This window comes from Telmatherina bonti (genome assembly GCF_933228915.1).
Source record: "Telmatherina bonti genome assembly, chromosome: 11".
Classification (NCBI taxonomy): domain Eukaryota; kingdom Metazoa; phylum Chordata; class Actinopteri; order Atheriniformes; family Telmatherinidae; genus Telmatherina; species Telmatherina bonti.
The window spans coordinates 16,772,492-16,794,532 of record NC_136629.1 but is presented as its reverse complement, the minus strand read 5'-3'; the positions used below and the strand labels follow the sequence as shown (position 1 = coordinate 16,794,532).

Here is a 22,041-nt window from a genome sequence, read left to right as displayed (position 1 = left end):
ACTAAAGATGAAAGCTTTGACCCAAACTAGTCTGTGGAGGGAAGTAAAAATATCCAAATTCAAAGACTCGCTGCATGCTTTTGACATACAAAGATGAATGAAGCTTGCTGCCAAAGCAAATACTGAAACAGCATAGAACAACAATGCTCTCTCTGTATGCGCCATCAGGGGGCTTCAAAGGAGAAGACAAGGACAAGATGAAAGCCTGAATGTGTTGTGGTATTTGACAAACACCGGCTAGTCCTCATCTTACTGATGTCAAGGTGTGAGCTTTTTGCAGACCATTTTTTTCATTGAGATTTGATTGCAGATGCTATCAAGTTGAATCAAGAGTCCTCTGATGTGATAACACTGATGGTCGGGAGAACAGAGACATTCTTGGATAGCAGGACAAATAAGTGTCCAGCGTGGAAATATTTACAAGATATTTACGGGGAAAAGCTTTAGGCATTTCTGTCTCTGCAGTTCTTGCTGCCTTCATTGACCTTCTTCAACCAGACATTAAACATGCGGTAACACGGTGGAGTTCAAAACTATTCCAGGTTTTCAGAATCCTAAACAGCGTAAATCCTTCAAAAGTTCACGGTTCACCCTCCCTCTTTCCAAGAAATCAAAGATTCATTTCAACTTCCGCTGATGTCCACTGCGTTTCTGAAAGACAATGTAGCTAGATGACTGAAGGTTAATATTCACTCTTTGGGGAGAAAGAACACCTACTGGGATGTGGTTTATTCTTACAGTGGACACACTTTGTTCTCTGGAATGGGAAGCTGGGCAAATGAGCCACAGTCAGTTTGAGAATCATCAGATCGTGGTGAAGTAGGGCCGCCCACGGGGATGCGGGCTGCGATGACTGACATTTCTCCTGTGTGGCTCTCAGCAGTAATTCCAGGTCGGTCTGTGGTCTGATTCAGGTTGCTCTCTTGGATGGTCCCCACGCCGGTAAAGTGCTGGATTAGGCACTTCCTGAACTGGAAAGGAGCAGGAGAAATAAAGGTGTTTAGCTTGATTATCAAGATCTGCAATCATTATTATTATTGTTTCTATTATTATTATTAAACTCTGGAGAGTACCAGGCTGATTTTTTTCTCCGTGCATCCAATCTTAAACCAGTTGGATTTGTTGGATGTGGATTAAGTAGTAACTGCGTCCCACTGACTGAAAAAAATCCAGCATTGTTGCCAAACTCTGATACTCTGTTAATGGATTCAGACAGCAGCAGCGTTCTAATTAGTCCTTGCTCACCTTTATCATAAATATCCCCCTGAGGCCATCATATATTGATTCATCATCATTTAAAGACCTCCTCCAGTGACAATCAAGTTTTACTCTGTCAGCATGTGCAGGGCTTGTTGTCTCCATCCCTGAAGACAAATGATGAGCTAAACAAGCAGTCAGCACTTAGTTACAGTTACAGCTTGATACTGCAGCAAACCAATGTCAATATAAAATCAAAGGCTGTTTCCGTCCATATAATTGTTTGACATTACTTGCATTTATCAGTATGACACTAGTAGAAAATGATGTTTGTTTGTTTTTTAAACTTTAGTGAACAGTATTTAGTTAGCAACCTGCTGCTAAATCTGCAGTAAAAATCTCCGTTTCTGTGATTGGTTTGGAAAAATTCTCCAGCATGCTTCCAGCTGTTCCACAGCAGTCTCAAAACGAAAAATTACATCTTTTTCATTTTCATTATATTACAATTGAATCACACACAACACATCTGTCAATGTTTTTTTCTTTGATTGCTCAATTCTTTTCATCTCAGCATCCAGTAAAGCTTCATATTATGTCAGGAAAGCAAATATAAGAGTTGTATCACAAAGAAGCTAATTTTTTAAATTTCTTCTTTATTATGCCAGCTAAACACAGACATGTCTGAAATTACCACAGCATGCCATGGTGCTTTAAATGCCTTGAACATCTAAATGTAATCTATTATCATTCCTTTTATTATATATGTTAGCAACAAATGCAGTGTGCATGTATGTAATAAGGGGCTTAGAAAACAACTGTCACCTGAACTGGCTTTAAACTGTACCTGAATGAGAGCGCCACGATAAGAGGAAAATAAAAGGCTTAGTAGAGGTTCTATAAGTGAGGATATAAGGATATATTTTTTGGCACCCCATGATTACCAAAGGGTGTGTGGCACATTAATCATACTGTATAAACTGATTAAAAAAATAAACATCCACTTGTGACAAACAGATTTAATTTTAATCTGACATGAATGAGGAAATAAACTGCAGCACAAGGGGTAAATAATGGAGCCGTGTCATATATAATGGCCGTCTCAATTTGTTAAATGCTTGTCTCCTCACCGTGTGTCTGGCTTCGCCTCTGAGTACAGGAGGAGCTGACTGGAGTAATCGAGTGTGTACAATTTGGGAAATGGGATGACAGCCATGTTTCAGACTCTGCTCAGTGCATCTCTTTTTGTTACACGGGAAGGTGATGAGCATAGCAGAAACAAAAATAGACCACAAAACTGTAGGTGTGGGATGCATTTTGGGCCAAGTTTGTTGCTATGAAGGAACCGTCACTGCTGAAAAATATCTTAACAAGCAGTGTAGGGCATATTTTCTTTCTTTGTTTGGGGTTTCCTGTTTATGACTTATAAAAAGGGCAAAGTCTTCATTACATTAGACAGTGGTCAGGCTACTCTTAAGTTTGAAGAATCAGATGACCCCTTGATGTCTGAGCTAAAAGCTAAAAGCTTATATATATATATATATATATATACATACATACATATATATACATATACATATACATATATATATATATATATATATATATATATATATATATATATATATATATATATATATATACATATATATATATATATATATATATATATACATATACATATATATATATATATATATATATTAGGGCTGTCAAAGTTAACGCGTTATTAATGCATACACTCAAATTCCTTTTAATGGCGTGAATTTATTTAAGGCGAGAATTTATTTAACGCATGCGCTGTCTGCAGAGTTTCAGGAAGAGATGCAAGTTAAGTCCCAGGTAATTTTTTAACTACTGTTGAAATTTAACATGTGTTGCATCTCACATAGCAGCTGCTGCACTGCGCAGATCATCAGTGAGCCGGCCTCTATAAAGACAGTCCGTGATGGACATTTTAGTTGGGAACAGCTCTGTTTAAATAATCTGTGCACATGAGTTGTGTTGTCATGGAGCTCGGTACGACAGTACCAAGTGGGAACCAGCATTATGGCTCTATCATAGGTACCTGTATTTTTATATACCGGGTGTACACTCTCAAAAATAGAGGTACAAGATGAGGACATTTCTGTACCTATAGGTACATTTTAAAGAAATGTTCTCTCAAAAGTACAATACTGGTCTTTAAGAGACCAGAAGCCCACCTTCAGAGTACGAAAAAGGGTTCAAAGTGACATAAAGTAAAAATTTGTACCATTTTGACCATAAGGGTACCTGCAGCATTGAAAAACTTAATGTTAATGGCTGTAATGTTACAAACTAGAGCAGAGTTGAGTGATGACAGTAGTACTACTTAACAGTCATTCACTACACCAGACAATGAAGGTCAGATGCTGCAAAGTGTATGGCTGGTCAGTATTTTGAGTTTTTGAAGATTATTTCTAGATTAAAGATAATATAATATTGCTAAATTGCATGGACCAGGCCTAATCCTGTGAAAACATAAAAAAACATAACTTGATAAGGTACAAAAATAGACCAGAACTGAAGGGTACAGAAATGTCTCTCAAAAGAGTACACCCCCAGCGACAAGCATTTGTACCTTTTTAGGTACAAGCTGGTACCTCTATTTTTGAGTGTGTACCAGAAGGTGTTCATCTGGCAGTTGAACCAGCTATGACACATGTAGAAATAACTAAATCACTTAAACAGCATATGATAACTTGCCATGAAGTCAGGTCACTGTTTATCATTGAATAATTTTCCATAAATGATTGAAATAGCAAAAAAAAAAAAAAAAAAACCACGCTGGACAGAAAAAAGTGATTTAATAAATATCCCGATGAAACTTTATGCAGTGTTGCTGCAAATATTCTTAAAGTTCATATTTCAGATAACGTGTTGATATTAACAAACCTCTCCATGGACAGCAGGTGATTCAGATCATTTTTCCCGATGCGCGCTCTGTACGCAGTGCTGGCAGGAGGAGTACGCTCGCCTGTGTGTGCGTGCTGCTCTGCGTGGTCGCATCACGGTGACCGAGTGCGTCACAGAAACCAGCTGAGACTCTGTGTCTGAATGTCCACACTATTCCATAGCCCCTCATTTACGACACAGGGATTATTTAGTGAATTTATTCTGTTGCTGATATGGACATAAAGCTGGCTATTTCCTCATCGTTGAAGATCACGTGCCTACCGTCTGTCACCACAGCAACCACCACGTTGTTCCAAATCCAATTCAAGTTCCTGTGAAAATCTTTTATTTTCTTATTGTATTTTATTCTTTCTTTGTTGCATATTTATTCAACACATAAGGATGTAACATGAATGATTTGCAGTTTTTTTTTTTTTTAATCTGCTTTGACAATGTGTCACTTGTGCCTTCCCACAATGCATTATGGTCTATATTGACCCGTCTAGTGACCATGAAGCTCGCTACTTTTCAAGATGCATCATATGTAATTTTGAGTGCACTACTTTTTTCTCTCTGGACATTCGGACACCCATAGAAAATGACATGAGCACTACATAGGGCACTATGTAGGGAATAGGGTGGACATTGGGACATAATAAGGCTGCCATTACTGACCTATTATCATATTTGTATTATCTCATGTAATGGATCATGTTGAAACTCTGTTTATTATAGTAAAAAGCACAATGTTTGTTTTAATTTCTTGCTGGCAAAATGCCACTGCAGGCATTTTTTTTTTTTATCTGTTCAGGTTTTTCATTGTAAAGAGGTGAATATTTTAAAAATGTTCTGATAATTCTACATGCAGAAACCCTTCAGCCGGAGCCCTGCAGAATATTCAATCCTGTTTATATGTTTGTTATTTAATGAAGGTGACATCAGAAGTATACATATATATATATATATACATATACATGTGTGGGCTGCACGGTGGTATAGTGGTTAGCACTGTGGCCTCACAGCAAGAAGGTCGCTGGTTTGATCCTTGGCTGGTTTGGTCAGTGGCCTTTCTGTGTGGAGTTTGCATGTTCTCCCCGTGTATGCGTGGGTTCTCTCCAGGTACTCCAGCTTCCTCCCACCATCCAAAGACATGCATGTTAGGTTAATTGGTCACTCTAAATTGCGCCTAGGAGTGAGTGTGAGCATGAGTGTGGTTGTTCGTCTCTCTGTGTGTGGCCCCGCAATGGACTGGCGAGCTGTCCAGGGTGTACCCTGCCTGTCGCCCAAAGCCAGCTGGGATAGGCTCCAGCTTCCCCGCGACCCTGAATTGGAATAAGCAGTTCGGAAAACGAATGAATGAATGAATATACGTGTATGTGTGTGTGTGTGTGTGTAGAAACCAATTACCAGTTTGGGATGTCAAGAAAGGCTTACTTTAGAAGCTGAGGGAGCAGTGCAGTGTATCACATGTGACACAAACATGTCAGTATGATAATGAGTTTTGTTCACCTTTAAGAACACTGTGGCCAATGGGCTCCTGTGCTCTGAACTTTCACTGAATCTACATTGCAAACATAAAACAACAACCTTTCTGATTTCTTTCTCTTGCTCTAACTTTTTTTTTTTTTTTTTCACTAATTTATTTATTCACTGGCAACATATAAAATAAAGTGTGGGCCTATATATGAGAAAAGGTTGCTGTGGCCTCCAATCCACTTTCACCGTGGTGCTTTAATGTACTATAAGACTAATACCAATACCTAAATATTTGCCCCTTTATAAATCAATAGGAACAGAAAATTACACTATAAATTTGGACATATTACATGGTAATTACACGGTAAATATCCCTGAAAAAAATCTAGTTTTTCTTATTTATTTTTAAATTGTTAAAGTGACGAATAAAAACCTCATATTAGATAAGATGGACTTATCTGATCTTTTTTTATGGGCCGGGTTTTTATGAGTTAATTAGTGATGAACCAATATCAAAGGTTTAGTTAATAACAATGTTAATAATATAGGTATGGCCAATAACTGATATTTACCAATAGGAATACTTATTTTTAAATGTAAGATGATCAATTTTGGTATAAAATGAAAGTTAACATTAGCAGCATTAGCATCCCACCATTGTTGGTGAACTTCAGTATGGTGGTTTTTCAGATGACACATCAACTTACAGCATCTTCCTCACATTACTTTGACTTTGCAAGTATTACACACTGCTTTTTAAGTATCTTTCGGCAGATAGTGCTGACATCGCTTCCAGACTTTGGTTAAAATCCCTGCAATCCTCTGCGGCATCAATATCACTGTCACATGCTCAAATACTGCATGCTCCCCTGCACGTCTCAGTCAGTACTGGACTAATCTAATGGATGACAACTCAAAAAGTAGCCAAGGAATTTATGTCAGGAATTTAATGGATTGATTGAATTCCTTTGTTTATAATACTTCATGGTGGCAGAAGAAGAGAAAGATAAACTCTGTTTCAGTGTGGACACAAATTTCCATTGACAATATAACTTGTGGAATAAATGTCCTGTTTCTTGTCAAACACTTCAGGCTTAATCTTACTTGATTGCTGCATTTTAAGACCTGCTGTCTTTCAGATTGATGAAGTGATGTGACGGTGCAAGAAAATCCTGTTTAAAGCCTCATGAGAGATTTTAAATGACCTATTTGAAATGATACACAGATGCAGTGCAGGACAAGCCTTTTGACCTTTGAGATCACCGGAGGCAGTCTCCCTCTAAAACTACGAGTAGCGTTACTCATGCATCATGGAAGTCCCCCGAGACTCTGTTTCCCCTCACCTTATTATGTAACCCAGAGAGGCATAATCATGCACAAGAGGCCAGCTGAATTAATATAATCACTGGCCGCTTGTCTACAGTAGCTGTGTTTAAAACTGACTTTGCTCATTAATTTCAATTTACATCTAGTCAAGGTCTTTGTGGAGATGCTAGATGACCTGTTTTAAGAGCTAAGAAGTGGGGTAATGACATGGACTGCCGACTGCATGCAGTTCTTTGGCAAGAGACATATTTAGGCGCTGTGTCAAGCCCATACGCATATAACTGGGCTTCCACACTGCTTTCCAAAAATAGAAAACTGCAAACTCTTCTCTTGACAAGTGTCATACTTGGTCATGTCTGCCATCGCGTGTCTCGTCAGGTTCAATATTCACTTTAAAAGAGTCCTGCTGAGGAATAACATATGCCATGTAAAATAAAAGCTTGTCAAAGACGGCTGCACAATGTAAAAACAGGGAGGCAGGTTAGCATGAAAAGGGTTTTAAAGACCTTTAAAAGACCTTGTTTTACATGAAGTCATAGATTCACTGTAAAACTAGCATTGTTGACTCCAACATGGTTAAAGGGGTAAAAAATAAACTGATATAAAATCATGTCTTTTTTATTTGTTTGTTTTTGTTTTTATCAAGAGATGCAAAATAAGTAAAGTTAGTAGGTCATTTCAACTTTAGCATTTGAACCAGTTATTCCGGAGGGCTATCAATTATTCGCTTTACTGATCATTTTCTGGAGCATGTCCTGTGTTGTGGCACGTGCGTCATTTGCACAGCTGCTCCAGTATGAATGAGATCTATTTTTTTAAGTCAACTTCAACTGCATAAAGTATTTATTAAGAGATTTAACAGTTTCCTTCACAAACTTTTCCAGCTTGCGTTGAGAGTTCAAACTGAAAATAGGAGCACCAACAGAAAAAGGATGGCAATAGTCCACTGAAATACACAACTCTGCTTTCATATATTAAAATTATTTACCTAATAAACTCAGTGATCACATCAGGAGATCACCTGCTTTTAATATTACCCACTTCAGTCTATATTTTATCATTAGTTTGGGGCTGTCATATCAAAACAAGGTTTATTTCAGACATATACTGTAGTTCAAAGTGCCAGGTGAATTGAGAGTGACAGTCTGCTTACTAGATGGACATAGTTAGACCCATGTTATGATGACCGAGACAGGCTAATAATAACTGTCCAATCTCTCACTCACACAGAACACACATACTCTTCTTCCTCTGTGTGTGTGTGTGTGTGTGTGTGTATTATACCAATACTTCCTTCCCAATATTGTTTTGCACTTCCCTGCTACCATCATAAACAATCATACCTCAGTATTTTTGTTGTGATTATTTTCACTGCATCCTTAAAGCAGATAAAAACAATGTAAACACAAATCAGACAAACACATTATATGCAATTATTTACATGTACAGTATTTACCAAAAGGCTTGAAACAGCAGTTACTGGATGTAAAATCTAATCCCCTTGTTTAGGATGAGAATCAGGAATGACACTGCATCCACTGTTTTATGTAAAGAATAAAAAGAATATTTGAGCCTGACTGACTTTCATACGAGTGATGTGGAAGAGCCAGAAGGCTGCCGGAAGCATTTTTTGCAGATGGATAAGACCACAATAGAATACACAATTTCCACATTAGATGTTTAAATCATCTATAAGACATGGTGGTGATCGTATCATGGTTTGGGCTTTTAATGTTTACAAATATTAAATGTTGCATAAATATAATTACTCTGGATATTCTGCTGAAGAATGAGGAATGATGAGTGAAAAAAATGTTTTAAAAAGTCCAAATTAATGTCCAGAACATTATCCAACAGAAATGTTGAATAGGAACCTAAAGACAATAGATCATGCATGGGCATAGAACTGGGTGGGAGCAGTCGGGACATGTCTCTTAGGGGTTGGATTGGATTTATTTGGATTCACATGGCTGCAATGTGATTAGCAAGCAAATACCGATACATCTTTTTTTCCCTTGTGGGTCTACTTGACTTCTACAACTTTCTGAGTGGAGATGTGTAACATGGTTTCTCTTACTGGTCCTGACAATGGAGAAAAAAACTTCTGTTGGTTAATGCAGGACAACTTCTGTTTCCACCACATAGCAGCAAAACATTGACCTGTATCCGATACTACCGGTCTTTGGTTGACTGTATTTCTATCAAATGTATTACTATGTTCTTCCACATCTGACTTAGAGCCATTTCTCCCCTCCGAAACCTCCTATCATCCTACATGTACACATGTTTTGGTTGTGCTTGCCCACAATGCTCTTTGATTTGTTGTCCTGTAGCTGACTCTTTTGAAGTAAACAGTGATCTGTTTTTATAGGTGGAGCAGGGTTAATTTTCTTTGAGTTCATTTCCACATTCACACCTTCCCTAAATGAACCAGACCTCCATATTTCATCATGCTAGCTTTTAATGCAAAGTTGTCATCAGATTTAAAACTCAGTCATCATGTCTATTATTTACATATAACCGAAAACATTTTGTTGACAGTATAAAAAAAAAAAAAATTGACCACATCCACATCACAATGCATTAAAAAATGTCTTTTTCCGCACCCCCTAATGTATCTATCAACATCTAGAAAGCCCCAAGTTGCCCTGACCTTTTTTCTGTTGCCCAAACTGCTGGTATCAGTCCTGTCTTTTAGCCTATTTCAGCTGTTTTTATTGGCTCTGCTCTTTTGTTTCTTGCCAACATAACCGTCTGTCTCCGGTGCTGAACTTCTATTGCCTCTGGCTAGCGCCAGCTAGTGGCAGAGAGCACCACTAACAGTGGTTACATGCTCAGGGAGAATGTCATGGGGTTAGGGTTAGAAAAGCGTACATTGGAGTTGTCTGAGAGTGACTGAACATGGAAGTTTAAGTCACAAATAAATTATTTTCTCTACATCTACTGAGTTATCAATAACAGTAATATTAACAGTGACTAAGCAAAAAATCTCCCGTTTAGCATGCATCAGTGTTACTGTGTCAGATAACAGAATCAAAGCTGCGAGGCAGTTGAGAGACTGGCTTGGACTACATAATTGAAAATTAGTCATAAAATGGCATTCTGAAGTGTTCACCTGAACTTTACTTTTAATAAAAACTGAAATTAATATAATGATGTAAAACAGAAAATTTCCTTTGCAAATTCGATGTAACTGAAATTAATCTAAATAATCATATAGATATTGTTTATCACAATGATGTCAGTTTTAATCAATCGGCACATTTTCCTTTCGGGTTTCATTAAGCTGATTAATTTAATAAGTTGATTTCTTTAATTTCTCTCTGAATAGAATATTAATCATTATAAGCCTCTGCTTATTTCTCTGTACTATCAGCATGATATTGCCAATAAATATCTGCCATAAATGCACAAAACCTGTCTTCCAGGGACCTCTGTGGGCCACTTGTACGTCCTCACAAATGTCAAACCTATGGCCTTGAGATAACAGAAATCCAACATCGTTATGGGTTCTGGTGCTAAGTTGTTCCAATGCAGAAGAATCACCAACGTTCCTCCAAATGAAAGAGGCAGACAGTTCTGCACAATGTAGTCCAACTAAACACATTTTCCTCTATAAATAAGTCATCAATGAATAGCTGAAAAACCTCTAACTCATTTCACACAAATGTATTCATCTACAGTAAAGAATCATGTAAATTTCTCATGTTTCTGCGTCTGTCTGTGCAGACCTTGAAAACTAAATGGTTTCTAATTCTAGCCTCAAGACTCAAAGCAATTCTAAGGTGGCCAATGAATGTTTTTTGCAGAGCCACACATGGACAAATGTGTGCTCTGGTTTTCTTTTCATTTATTTATTCAGTATGAATTATTAAGAGAAAAACTAATACCCAACAACAACAACAGAGAACCATCTCAGTATTCTACAGCAGCTTTCCTTTGCTTCAGACATGCAATGAGTTCGTTCTCGAAGACAAATTTGAACTGATATAAAAGGACAAATCAGGTAAACTAAAGTAAGGCTACAGTGAGGCTGCAGATCCAAATATTTCGGCATGACAAAATTACATCTAGTTCTAAATTAAGTCAAATGTTAGACATTCTTGTTCTGGTCTGGATTTTACTGAAAACCAGATCAGACTTTTAGAGATTTGTCTCAGGATAAAAGGCCTGTGCATTCATTGAAACATGCACATGTCAAATCCAGAGCAATGCAATAGCCGAGTGGGATCACTCCTGCCCTTAGCAGACAACATGAGTAACAAGCATGGAAAGAAAGATGGTGAAATAAGCAGGTATGTAACATCTGGAAACAAAATACTGATCTGGTCAGTTGCAGTGTTGGTGTTTCAGCCCAAAGAAGATCCAACTTTCCTGCTGATTGAACTTCACCAGTATATGATCCACTGACTTTAAAATGAAAAGTTACCTGTTTGTTCATAAAGACGTAGATGATTGGGTTGTAGACAGCAGCCGTCTTGGAGAAGAAGGCTGGGATGGAAGCCAGCCTGGGATCAAGTTCTATAGTTGGATGAGCTGTAACCAGTATGGAGAAGGCTGCGTATGGTGTCCAGCCCACCATAAACGCCACAATCATCACCACCACCATATGGGTCACTTGCCGTTCGGGCTTCCTGGCAGTGGCTAAACGCCCATGAGACACCTGTAAGCCGAAAGACCAAATTAGTGAGGATCTGTTAATTAAGCAGGTCAGCTTCATAATCAAAGCTCAGTCACATGTATTAAATCATTGGCTCATTTACCAGCTGTATGCCTGTCAGCTGACAAATAATGTCCAGTCACAGTCATGCAACAAGGGAACACAGCTTCTTATGACCTGACATGTCGGATTATTGCTCAACTTATAACAAATGACAGAAACAGTGAGCAGATATTCTGGGTAAATCCCCAAATCAAAGAAAAATGTTCAACAGACTTGCCTAATTTAGTGGAAGTGAATTAATATGATTATTTCCATCAGTGCAGCATTGGAGACTAAATTCTTCAACTCTTTGCTCATTTCTGCATCTGACTTTAAAGGAGGTATATTATGTCCTTTTATCACAAGTTGACGTCATGGCCTTAATGAAAACAACTGACTTTTTTTGGTCAAAATAACACAGAGACTCCTTTCTCTTCCAATACACCATGATCATTCAGTTTGGAGGCCACTTGACTTCATGTCACCCCTTCCTTCTTGTTCTGCCTCTTTAAGAGATACAGTACTTACAACCAGTATAGTAAATAACCCAGAAGCTCAACCCAAACTGAATAAATCAGTTTGTGGTGTGGGCTGATTTTATTTTCAAATGCCTTCATTTCCTTTGTCTGTGGTTAAACTTTGTACAACTGAGCTAGCAGAACCAGCATACAGTACCTAATGCCTGCCAGTCAGTACACAACATCAGTATCAACCCAGGTCTTCCTTCCTCTGCTGAATGTCCCTCATAAACTCTGGATTTACTTTTTTTTTTCTTTTTTTTTTTTACTTTTTAGAAGTCATTATTAAAAACTGTTGCATTATATGGCCGGTAGTTTTACTTAGTGATGTAACAACAAACAGAAAATTGAAATTTTGTTCTGATAAAATCATTTTTAAAAAGTGCATTATTAGCTCAGTTTCTTTTTCAGAGAAATAACCTGGAGGATTTAAACTGGGCCAAGGCTATCTGGGGCAGGGCCCCAGCACCTAAACCAGGATTATGGTTTATGTGCTTCATCATGGGCAAAAAGCTTTTCTCATGTTTGTTTTCAGAAACAACATTTTCAACAATTATACCTGATGTCAAGAAGTAAGTAGTCAAGCTAGGAGTAAGCCACCAAGCATGTTTCGTCACGCCATGTGGTTCATTGAGTTACATTTGCACAGACAGTGGATTGACCATCATTCATGTCATTAAGCTCCCAAACCTGTATAGTTTTTACCTTGTAGCACAGAAATGCCTCTCATGTGGGTTTTTAAATGCAGGTACTTGCATCCTAATTGCTTCATTTATGTGCACTGTGTGTGCGCTCAGTTCTCATGTGTATTGTTGTTTTCCACACACATGCATTCAGGAGCAAGTTAAACACTTAATCTGTCACACTTATTGGTTACCAAAAAAGTAAACATCACATGAGGCTTCACTAAACACAGAAAATCAATCATCTTCTGCTCAAAACAAGGGTGGATCTAGAAATTTTAGGATGTGGGGGCCATGCAAGGATAGAAACTGGAAAAAGGGTGGCTTGTGTGAATGCCATCTGAAAAATAAAATAAAAGTAAATGGAAAAAATAGTTTGATGTTGTCTAAATGCTGCATTATGATCAATGATATGGCAGCATTACAGCAGAACATTATATAGAAAAGCATAGATTACATGCAGCAATCAAATGCATTTGAGCATGAGGGGGTTTATTTAGTTCAAGGTCTGTCACAAAAATAAACAATAATTTAAAATAAATATATTATCCTTTTTTGTGTATGCCTTGTTAATTGTATCACGAACAATGTTGAGTTTTTTTTGTTTTTGTTGATTGTTTTGTTTTAGTGGAAAAAAATATCTTTAGCACTATAGTTAAAGAATCACAGCTGAAGCACACTTGTGTCAAATTAAGAATTTAGAACAGCATACTATATAAAAATGTCGAGCAAAGTGTGTTTTCAAAAACTTTATTTTTAATGTGTAATGCAAAAGACAACTGACCTTTCTGAGCTTGCGGAGGAGCCTCCCATAGCAGTAGAATATCACTCCAAGAGGCAAAATGAAACAGGTGGTGAAGAAAGTGATGATGTAGCTGTGAGCTGTCATGTTGGTTGAATACCTGTTCACAGATTTATAAAGAAAAAAAAGTGCCATTTTAAACCAGCCGTTATCCACTGTCACAATGAATTTGGCAAACCTTTGGAGATTTTGATAAGGACACAAGCCGATGCATTCCACAATCAAAGCTGCTATTTTAGAGCACCCGAGTGTTCCTTTAAGCCAAAAAAAAAGATAAACAATCCCATCAATTCCCAGCTATGAGCTGTCTCAAAATTCAGAGGCTTTTATGTGACTCGAGAGGGAGACGACAGTTTTGCACCTCACGTTAGCTACAGTTAAAAGGGAAATTTCACAGCTGAGACAAATCTCTGTGAACTACTTAGGAGCCCAAAGGACACTAATTTAGTCTAATTAAGTCGTTTTCATAAGAACACCTACAACTTTGAAATAAAGCAAGCTCCAGATGAATGTCGAGGGATCCAGCTGGCAGACGGAGCTGTGTGTGCATGTGTGTGTTTACAACCATCTATCTTAATCTTTGTTGAACAAGGAAAGTGTGACTGAGCTTAGCTTTCTGTCAGAGCCTTTCATTCTTCAGTTTTTTTGGGGGTGAGCTTGTGTGACACATGAAAGATACACATTCAAGTGGCAGTCTGAAGAAGAAATTATTAAGTCTAATATGCCAAGCAAGATCTTATATAAAAGACGTCTAAAATGTATAAAATCATTTTGAAAATGTGCTGCTAGAAAGTTCATGCTCAACCTCACTGGATCGTTTGAAAATGTCAATATCTATACTGTTCTGGGGCGCTACCACTTGAATCATTCATATTTTTCCCCTTCATTCAAAGCCCCTAAAGGCAAACCATGAGCATGCTCAATTTTCTCCTAATAGCACCCTTAAGGCCAATTTATGCTCCCTTTACATGCGTGAACAGATATGTCTGCTTCAAATGTCACTGCTCTCATTCATCCATGCGTCCTTTACATTGGTAATGTTTTTATTAAGTGCATGAACATGAACACCAGAGGGCAGTGCACAGTTCACCTCTTAGTTTCAACGTCAGTTTCAGGCATCAACAAACATGGTGACAGTGGTCATGATCATGTATATTTTCAGAAAGAAGGTAGTACAGTAGAAAGCAGTGCAGCTATTGAATTTGTTGTTTCTTCTTCCATCAGTTATACTGCTCAACACTTCCCCCACAGCTTACTGATGTACTTCTCCAATTGCTCTGCCGAAAACAGACCAAATTACGCACGTAAATGATGCAGAAGGTGGACAAAATTCTCCATATGTATTAAGCGCGCATCATAAATGGGCTGTTACAGACAATCTTGCACCCTCGGGTTGTGATCTCTGTTCTTTTTATCAGAACATTTTACACTCAATCTAAGTGTTTATGATTGATTATTTTAATGCCATCTCTGCAAACCTGGAGGCTCTTTGACTGTAAGGTCAAAAAAGAAAAGCTCAGTGCGCTCAGTTTCTGGTTTATTTTACCAACTACCAGTTACATGTGGATTTAACCAACATATAGTTAACAGATAGACAACTTAGGTCCTCAAGGGCCAGAGTCCTTCAAGTGTAGGACTTTCTTTGCTGCAACAAACCTGACTTCAAATCAATGGGTAATTGGTAAACTTGAGCAGAGTTTGATGTCAAGCTGCTAATTAAGTCTAAACTTCTAAAGCTAGATATGTTTCTAAATGTAGAACATGTCATAGTTTTAGTTAATAAATGTATCATGACAGTATAGACAAGAAACATCTGTTCTGCTGCTGTATCATTGGAAATTAAATATATTAAACAATTCACTATGCCCTTTCTGGTAAAATATTAACCTATACCACCCTAATATCTTTAGCTTAGCTGACTGGCCTGTTGTACTAACATTGTAACATTACTTGGCAACAAAACATTAGTGAAAAACTTAACAAATGTTTAAATATACCTACGCTCCATCTAAGGAATTACTAAAAACTACAAGAAAGAAATTACATAAACACATATTAATTAACCAAGGTGTAAGCTAAACTAATCTAATAATGCTAATGCTAGCCTTCTTTTAAGCAGTCTGTCTTTTGTGCCCTTTAGGCTATCAATATGGCTAAGTGCAAAATCGATGTTTGATGTTGCCCACTAGATAGATAATCAGTTAGTTATTTCTTTTTTTAACTTCATCTCATCAAAACTTCAATGCTTTGTTAGTAAGCAGTCTAAAAGCAATGTAAGTTGATTTGTATACCACAATCCAACAACAGGGTGATTCTAAGGACTGTATATCAAGGTGCATGTGGATCAGATTGAAGAACTGATCCATTCTTGTGGAATTTGATCTTCTACATATAAGACTTGGTGTTGCAAGGAAACTGAGCAACTTCCAGAAAAAACGTTAGTTAAACGAGCAGTGTAGTGGAATAATTATATTCTGTACATGTGCAGATTTTCAAGAGAAGTAAAGGGATATGAAATGGTAGACTTCATCTTTGGTCTTTATAATAAATGTTGTGGACAATCCCCAAGGACTTAAAGGAGTTTGAAAGAAGTTTAGTAACATCAAAGTGATAGATTCTATCAAATACCTGACTCTGGTTAGAGGTTTTTCCCAAATTTCCAAGGTCCTATATTCTCCAGAGTAAAAATGGCACATAATGGGGAAAGGGTAGGGAATTGGATCAGAGGAGCCAACTGAATATTAAACTGCAGAATAAAGATACTCTGGAAATGTTCACTAAAGTGAGGAACCATCTACTGATAGCATGATGAACTAATCTTCCTGTACATAGTCCGACAAACTCTTCTGAATATTTAGAAGCTTGCCAGTGCAGTTAACAAGTCTGCTGTGAGAGTAGGGTACACATAAATGAGGCTTTTAAAATGCATAAAGGCTGTGTGCTTTTGCAGCAATCTGGACGTCACATACCTGTGCCGTTCCAGTTCATGCTGGTAACCAAATGTTTGCTGATCGAACTCATGCTGTATAAGACCAGAAGACCATCCGTGTCACAGGAATCTCCATAGGTGATCTTTTAATTGTATTGTCTGAACCATTTGCTCTCCCATCACTTCATTTGAGCAATGGTTCTCCTAAAGTGCTAGAGGCAAACACTCTTCCCCATATCTGTGTGTCTTGATCAAAACAACAAAATAGCATTAGCCAGATGGCACCCTGAGGGCCGAGGTGAGAGCAGACCTGTTTCTTGGCTTTTTCATAAAACACATTAATGTGCGCTTATATGTCTGAAACAGCGATGTAAATCTGAGCTGCAGGGCAGAGTGTAGGATGTCCACGATCTTTATCTTTTTGTTTACAAGGCATGTGGTACCAAAAGTAAGGAACAGAGGGTTATTTCTGAGTTATAATCAGATGAAACTACTGAGAGTGGCTTAAGATTGAAAAGAGAAATATTTAGGTGAGGGTTGGGACTGTTTCTGAGGATATACTTTTATGGTAACTGTCTCAAGCTGAAAGAGGTCAGCTCATGACCAGAAAAATGCCATTTAAATTGAAGAGAGCATGAAATCTAAAATAAGAAAGTGCCCTTGCACATCAGAACCACAGCAGTGCTACTAAACAAGGTATCTCATCGCTAACTGCTGTGAGGACAAGTACATTATCTAAATAAACTCATCACTTAATTTGACCCACTAATGTTTTCACAATTAATATGGTTGCAGAGGAACATTTAAACATGGCCAGAGTGACAAACTTGTCACAGTTTAGCCTTTTTTAGCTAGTTGTTTTGGTTTCGAAACTGGTAGTCTTACAGCTTTGACTGACATCAGTCCAGCATTTACAACAGTGAAGAAAAAACTTGAGTAACTCATCGATATTGTCTAACCAACACCGAACAGAACACAGACATTGTCAGCAACTATTTAAGCATTTAGCAGTTTAAAAGCCAGAAATGTCCCTTTGATCATGCTAGGCTGAAAGAAGAGTTCATTTTTGGACCTGTTTTCACATGGACCAGAGGTCTATCTCCAAATGTATGCTAATGTGCTAAAGCTACACCAAAATGTACTGGATCAGGTTGATGTGTTGACAACGCCTCAATATTTTAGTCTCCAAGTGGTCAGATATGACTCACAAACTAAATACAAAACCTTTATTCTATAGCAGTGCATGTTGAATGCTGAGACAAAAAAGCTACATGCTCGAGCAATACAAGGTCACTTCATGCTGATCACATACACACAACAACCTATTTTCTTTTCCTGCTTGTGGCTGTATGCTGAGCGGATGGCTTTGTGCCGTGATTTTAAGATGTGCCCTGAAACTTGTGTTGCCATCTTTTACATGACTGGAGTAAAAACTATTGAAATTCTGCTGATCCGGACTCTAAAACCCGCATTTGAAATATTGCCAATGCAGCTTGCCCTCTCAGAAATAATTTTCTGGTTGCAACTGCTGATCCACAAGCATAGCTGAATCCAGTTTTTATTGGACTAATTTCTCTGGTAGTAAATCTTCCGACAGTACGTCTGCAGGAAGGATTAAGTGGGGAAATAAGTTCAGGGTGTTTTACTGAACTGATCATATAATAAAAACTTTTTTCTTCTCAAACACTCAATTTTTCATGAGCTGCACATAAAAATGACTTGTTTTCTCACCAGTCGGGCTCACAGGTGGTTCCGATCTTGCTCACTGTGTATCTGTTCCAGCCCAGCACCGGAGGGAAGGTCCAGATGAAGGAGAAGGTCCACACAAACAGCAGACCCAGGATAGCGTGCTTGGCTTGCAGTCGGATGTTGCCCAGCGGCCGGCAGATCACGAAGAACCGCTCGAAAGACAAAACGGCCAAAGACCACAAAGCCACAATCCCTGAAGACAACAACAGCACGGTGATGACAGTCAGAAACACTCATCACTGATTCTAAAGATAAATTATTTTAAAACTATGAAAATTTGTCTGGAGATTCTCATTTCATACCTAAAACATAAAGATCAGAAGCCCAAAACAATTTCTCATCATGAGGTCATAATGTGTGGTTTTTGTCATCCGCACAACAATCAGACGACTCATTTGTTGCATTACACGAAGATTTGCTGTATTTGTTTGAAACTGGGATAGCCTAGTTCTTCATTTTTGACTAAATATCCCAGTTCGGCACGTGGCAGGGGGTAAAAGTGGCTCTGCTGTTGCTAGAAATAGTTTAATGATCTGGGTTGGATGCATTAGGAGGCCTCCTAATGGGCTAAAAAAGGCTGCTTTTAATTGTGGTAATAAGTCACTCTCAGAGACTGGTTAATTACTTATCCCTGCGCGGTCAGGTCCTCATTGTATCTGCCTGCTAGACTCACTGGAGAGGACAAAAGAGGCAGGTGGAAAGTGTGTGTTCAATTCTAACACACATTTTAACAAGAGCATCTGGCATCTAGTTTCACAAGGTAAATTAATGCGTTCGCTTTCTACTTGTAGGGTGTAAAACTGACTATTAAGGGGCTGTTTTTCTTCAGCAGAAACATGGACACTGTTTTTGTCTATTAAGATTGAATCTATTTATCTGTAAAGCACATAAACTAGCACAGAAACAGAAAACATTCTCACACTGAGCAGAATATCAATCAATGTGTCTGATCTGCTCAAATGCAAGCGATAGCTCCACTTAAGAAGCCTCTAATTCGCTCCCCTTACACCCCATCATACACACAGGTTGTACGAACACATCAGTCAATCACCTGCAGCTGCTGAGGCATAAGTCAGAGAGGCTTTTCACCCAAAGTCCCTTTAGGATGTGAGAATCACTTCATCGTGGTGCTGATTATACATCAGCACGTCTTGCTCCCTTATAACTATGTCTGATGGTAAGTTTAAGCAGAGGGCTAGCTTTGCCAGCCAGGAGTAATACGTTGCTATGTGCTCAAACAGGTAACGCCACAAGTTATTTAATTTGATGTGTTTTTATGTGTGGTAATGATACATTTTTGGGTGGGGAGTACATAAAAAAATCCAATCACCAAGACACACAATTAAATCTATCCATCACATCTGCACTTGGTCCATTCTGGTATTCCCAGTGGGGCTGTTTAGCATCCTATTTGGTCTATGAAGTCTTACGGCACATGTTCAACATTTCAAAGTGACATTGATTCCATGATGTTCTCATTTAGCCATATGAGACTCGAATGGTAATTTCCTTGGATAGTTCAAATCCCTGTTGGCACACAGTCTGTCAGATTGACAATCTGTGATTAGGACATCCTTTAACTTCCCACTCCTCTATATAACCTGTCCAAGATACCAAGTGGGGGATCAAACAAACCACGTTACCAAGCTCAATAAGGAGGGCTTTGCATGAACTGCTCAAGAATTCTCTTTGCTCTTGATTGCTGGCTTCTCACTAGATTCTCATGATCCCCCTTTTAAAACCTCAATATGGGCTCTTACAAAAAGCTTCAGCGGAGACCACAAAACAAAACCCACTGACTTAGTTAAATTAGTGGTCACGGCGCTGGTAACCTACTTATGGCAAGTCATGCGCCTCAGTATGTGAGAAGTGTCCTGAACAGGCTGCGAACATCTGCTGAGCGCATGGCTTTGAATTGAGCTTTACAGACTCACTGGGGGCTTCTGCTGCTGATCCCGCTATCTGTTTTTTCACATGTAGTATAGCAGCGCAAAGGCAAATGCTTTGCAGGTGCTGTTATAAAGAAACATAAAATCACAAGTAATCTCCACCAGAGGCTCATAAAACAATCACTTTTCAGACACACATTACAGTGAGTGTTATTTTCTATCCACCAACTTGTGTCTGGTATCGTAGTTACTACATATTTAAATATGTCAGTAAAGCAAATTGTACTTAAACCTTTAAGTTGTGGTAAGAGCTGGGAAAAACTTATTTCTACAGCTTTTCTACTCACTAAGCCTTATTTAACATCCAGAAAATCTTACTTTAGTACCATATAGGCTTACTTTAGTATCATGTATCATATTTAATCATGCTTGATATTTGAAATCATAATCTGAAAAGAAAAAAAAAGTAGTGCTTTATGAGAAACTGACTTATCTAGTTGATTTATTATCAGGTGATTAAAGTCAGTTCTGGTGAAGGACTGGTATTGAGGAGTTGTTAAACAGCATCATCCACATTTGCAATATAAATATAGCCTATATATAAAGCTGTAACAGCTGTGGGAACTACATTTTCCTAAGCCCAGACAGAATTAGTACATAACCTACCGAAAAAAGTAACTGCAAACCCCTCCAAGACACAAGCCCACTTTCCGAGGAAGAAATACCCCCGGGCGTTAGTCAGGAAACTTATTAGTCCGCCGGTGAGGGAGACCAGAAAGTCGGCAATGGCCAGGTTAACTATGATATAATTCAGGGGCTGTCTGAGCTGTTTGAATTTGAAAGTAACAAACATAACCAGGAAATTTTCGGTCAGAGACAGCGAGGTGACCACAAACATGAGAATGGCCAGGACCGTAAAGTTCCAGGGGGCGATGTTCTTGATGGGTCCGCTGAACGGATCATCGGTGGTGGGGATCTCAGCCGCCACGGTGTACGACACCGCGTTCACTGACAAGCTCGGGGTATCCATTGTCCATGCCCAGAGTGTCTGATACTTATTTAGCGACCTTAACGCAGAGAAAATCCAGTTGGCTCTCTTTTTCTCATGCTCACAACTTGACGCGGAGTGACTCCTGGACAGATGCGCTCGGCAGTTGCGCCGAGCATCCTCTGCGCGCTGGAGCTCCTCGTTGTCCAAAGTTCATGTGCTGAATTCCGCGCACGAGGCAGCGCAAAAGAGAGGGGAAAAAAGAAAGAAAAGAAAGATCCGCCAGACGTGTTAGTTCGTGAAAGTGAAATCGCTGCTGACCAGCTGGAGCAGAAGTTACGCGACGGGTCGAAAAGCGCAAGTGCACGAGCGACCGATCGGAGGCATCTTTGGAGGGTCTTTTATAGGCGGCTTCTGCATCACTGCTGCCCTCAGAAGAAGCTACAGGACCCCTTCCTCCAGCCCATGCGCGCTTCTTTTCACGGCTCAGATATCAACAAAGTCTCCACGTTGGCAGACTCCGCGTGAACCCTGCACCTCCTAATCAATCCCACTTCTGTAAACCAATGATCCTTTTTACGCACGATTAACAATGTCAACAACACTTTTTGGTGCGTTGTTTCACAAAAAAACACATTGCAAAGAAAACATTTTGCTTTAAAGTTGGATCATGCTGAACATAAATACGTGAACTCAGCCTGTAAAATCCCTCTAGATGCTCTATCATTAAATAGCGTTAATTCTGTTGTTTCCACCACTTAGTTAGGTGTGTTATCCTATAAGTGCTATCCAATTATTGATTACTGCTCAAGTTTTGATCATTTCCTCATTGTTCCTGGATTATTAACTGATATGTCCGCTATTTGTAT

At 38.7% G+C, this 22,041-nt stretch overlaps 1 protein-coding gene across 1 annotated transcript; it reads right to left on the bottom strand.

Moving 5' to 3' along the window:
• Nucleotides 1–734: 734 nt before the first annotated feature.
• On the bottom strand, nucleotides 735–21,214 carry valopa (vertebrate ancient long opsin a; the record flags this gene model as incomplete). The annotated part of the gene is made up of 5 exons (XM_079248423.1): nucleotides 735–971; nucleotides 11,342–11,575; nucleotides 13,600–13,717; nucleotides 18,278–18,488; nucleotides 20,851–21,214. The coding sequence occupies 5 exons, from the start codon at nucleotides 21,212–21,214 to the stop codon at nucleotides 735–737; spliced, it is 1,164 nt and encodes a 387-aa protein (XP_079104549.1).
• Nucleotides 21,215–22,041: the final 827 nt, after the last annotated feature.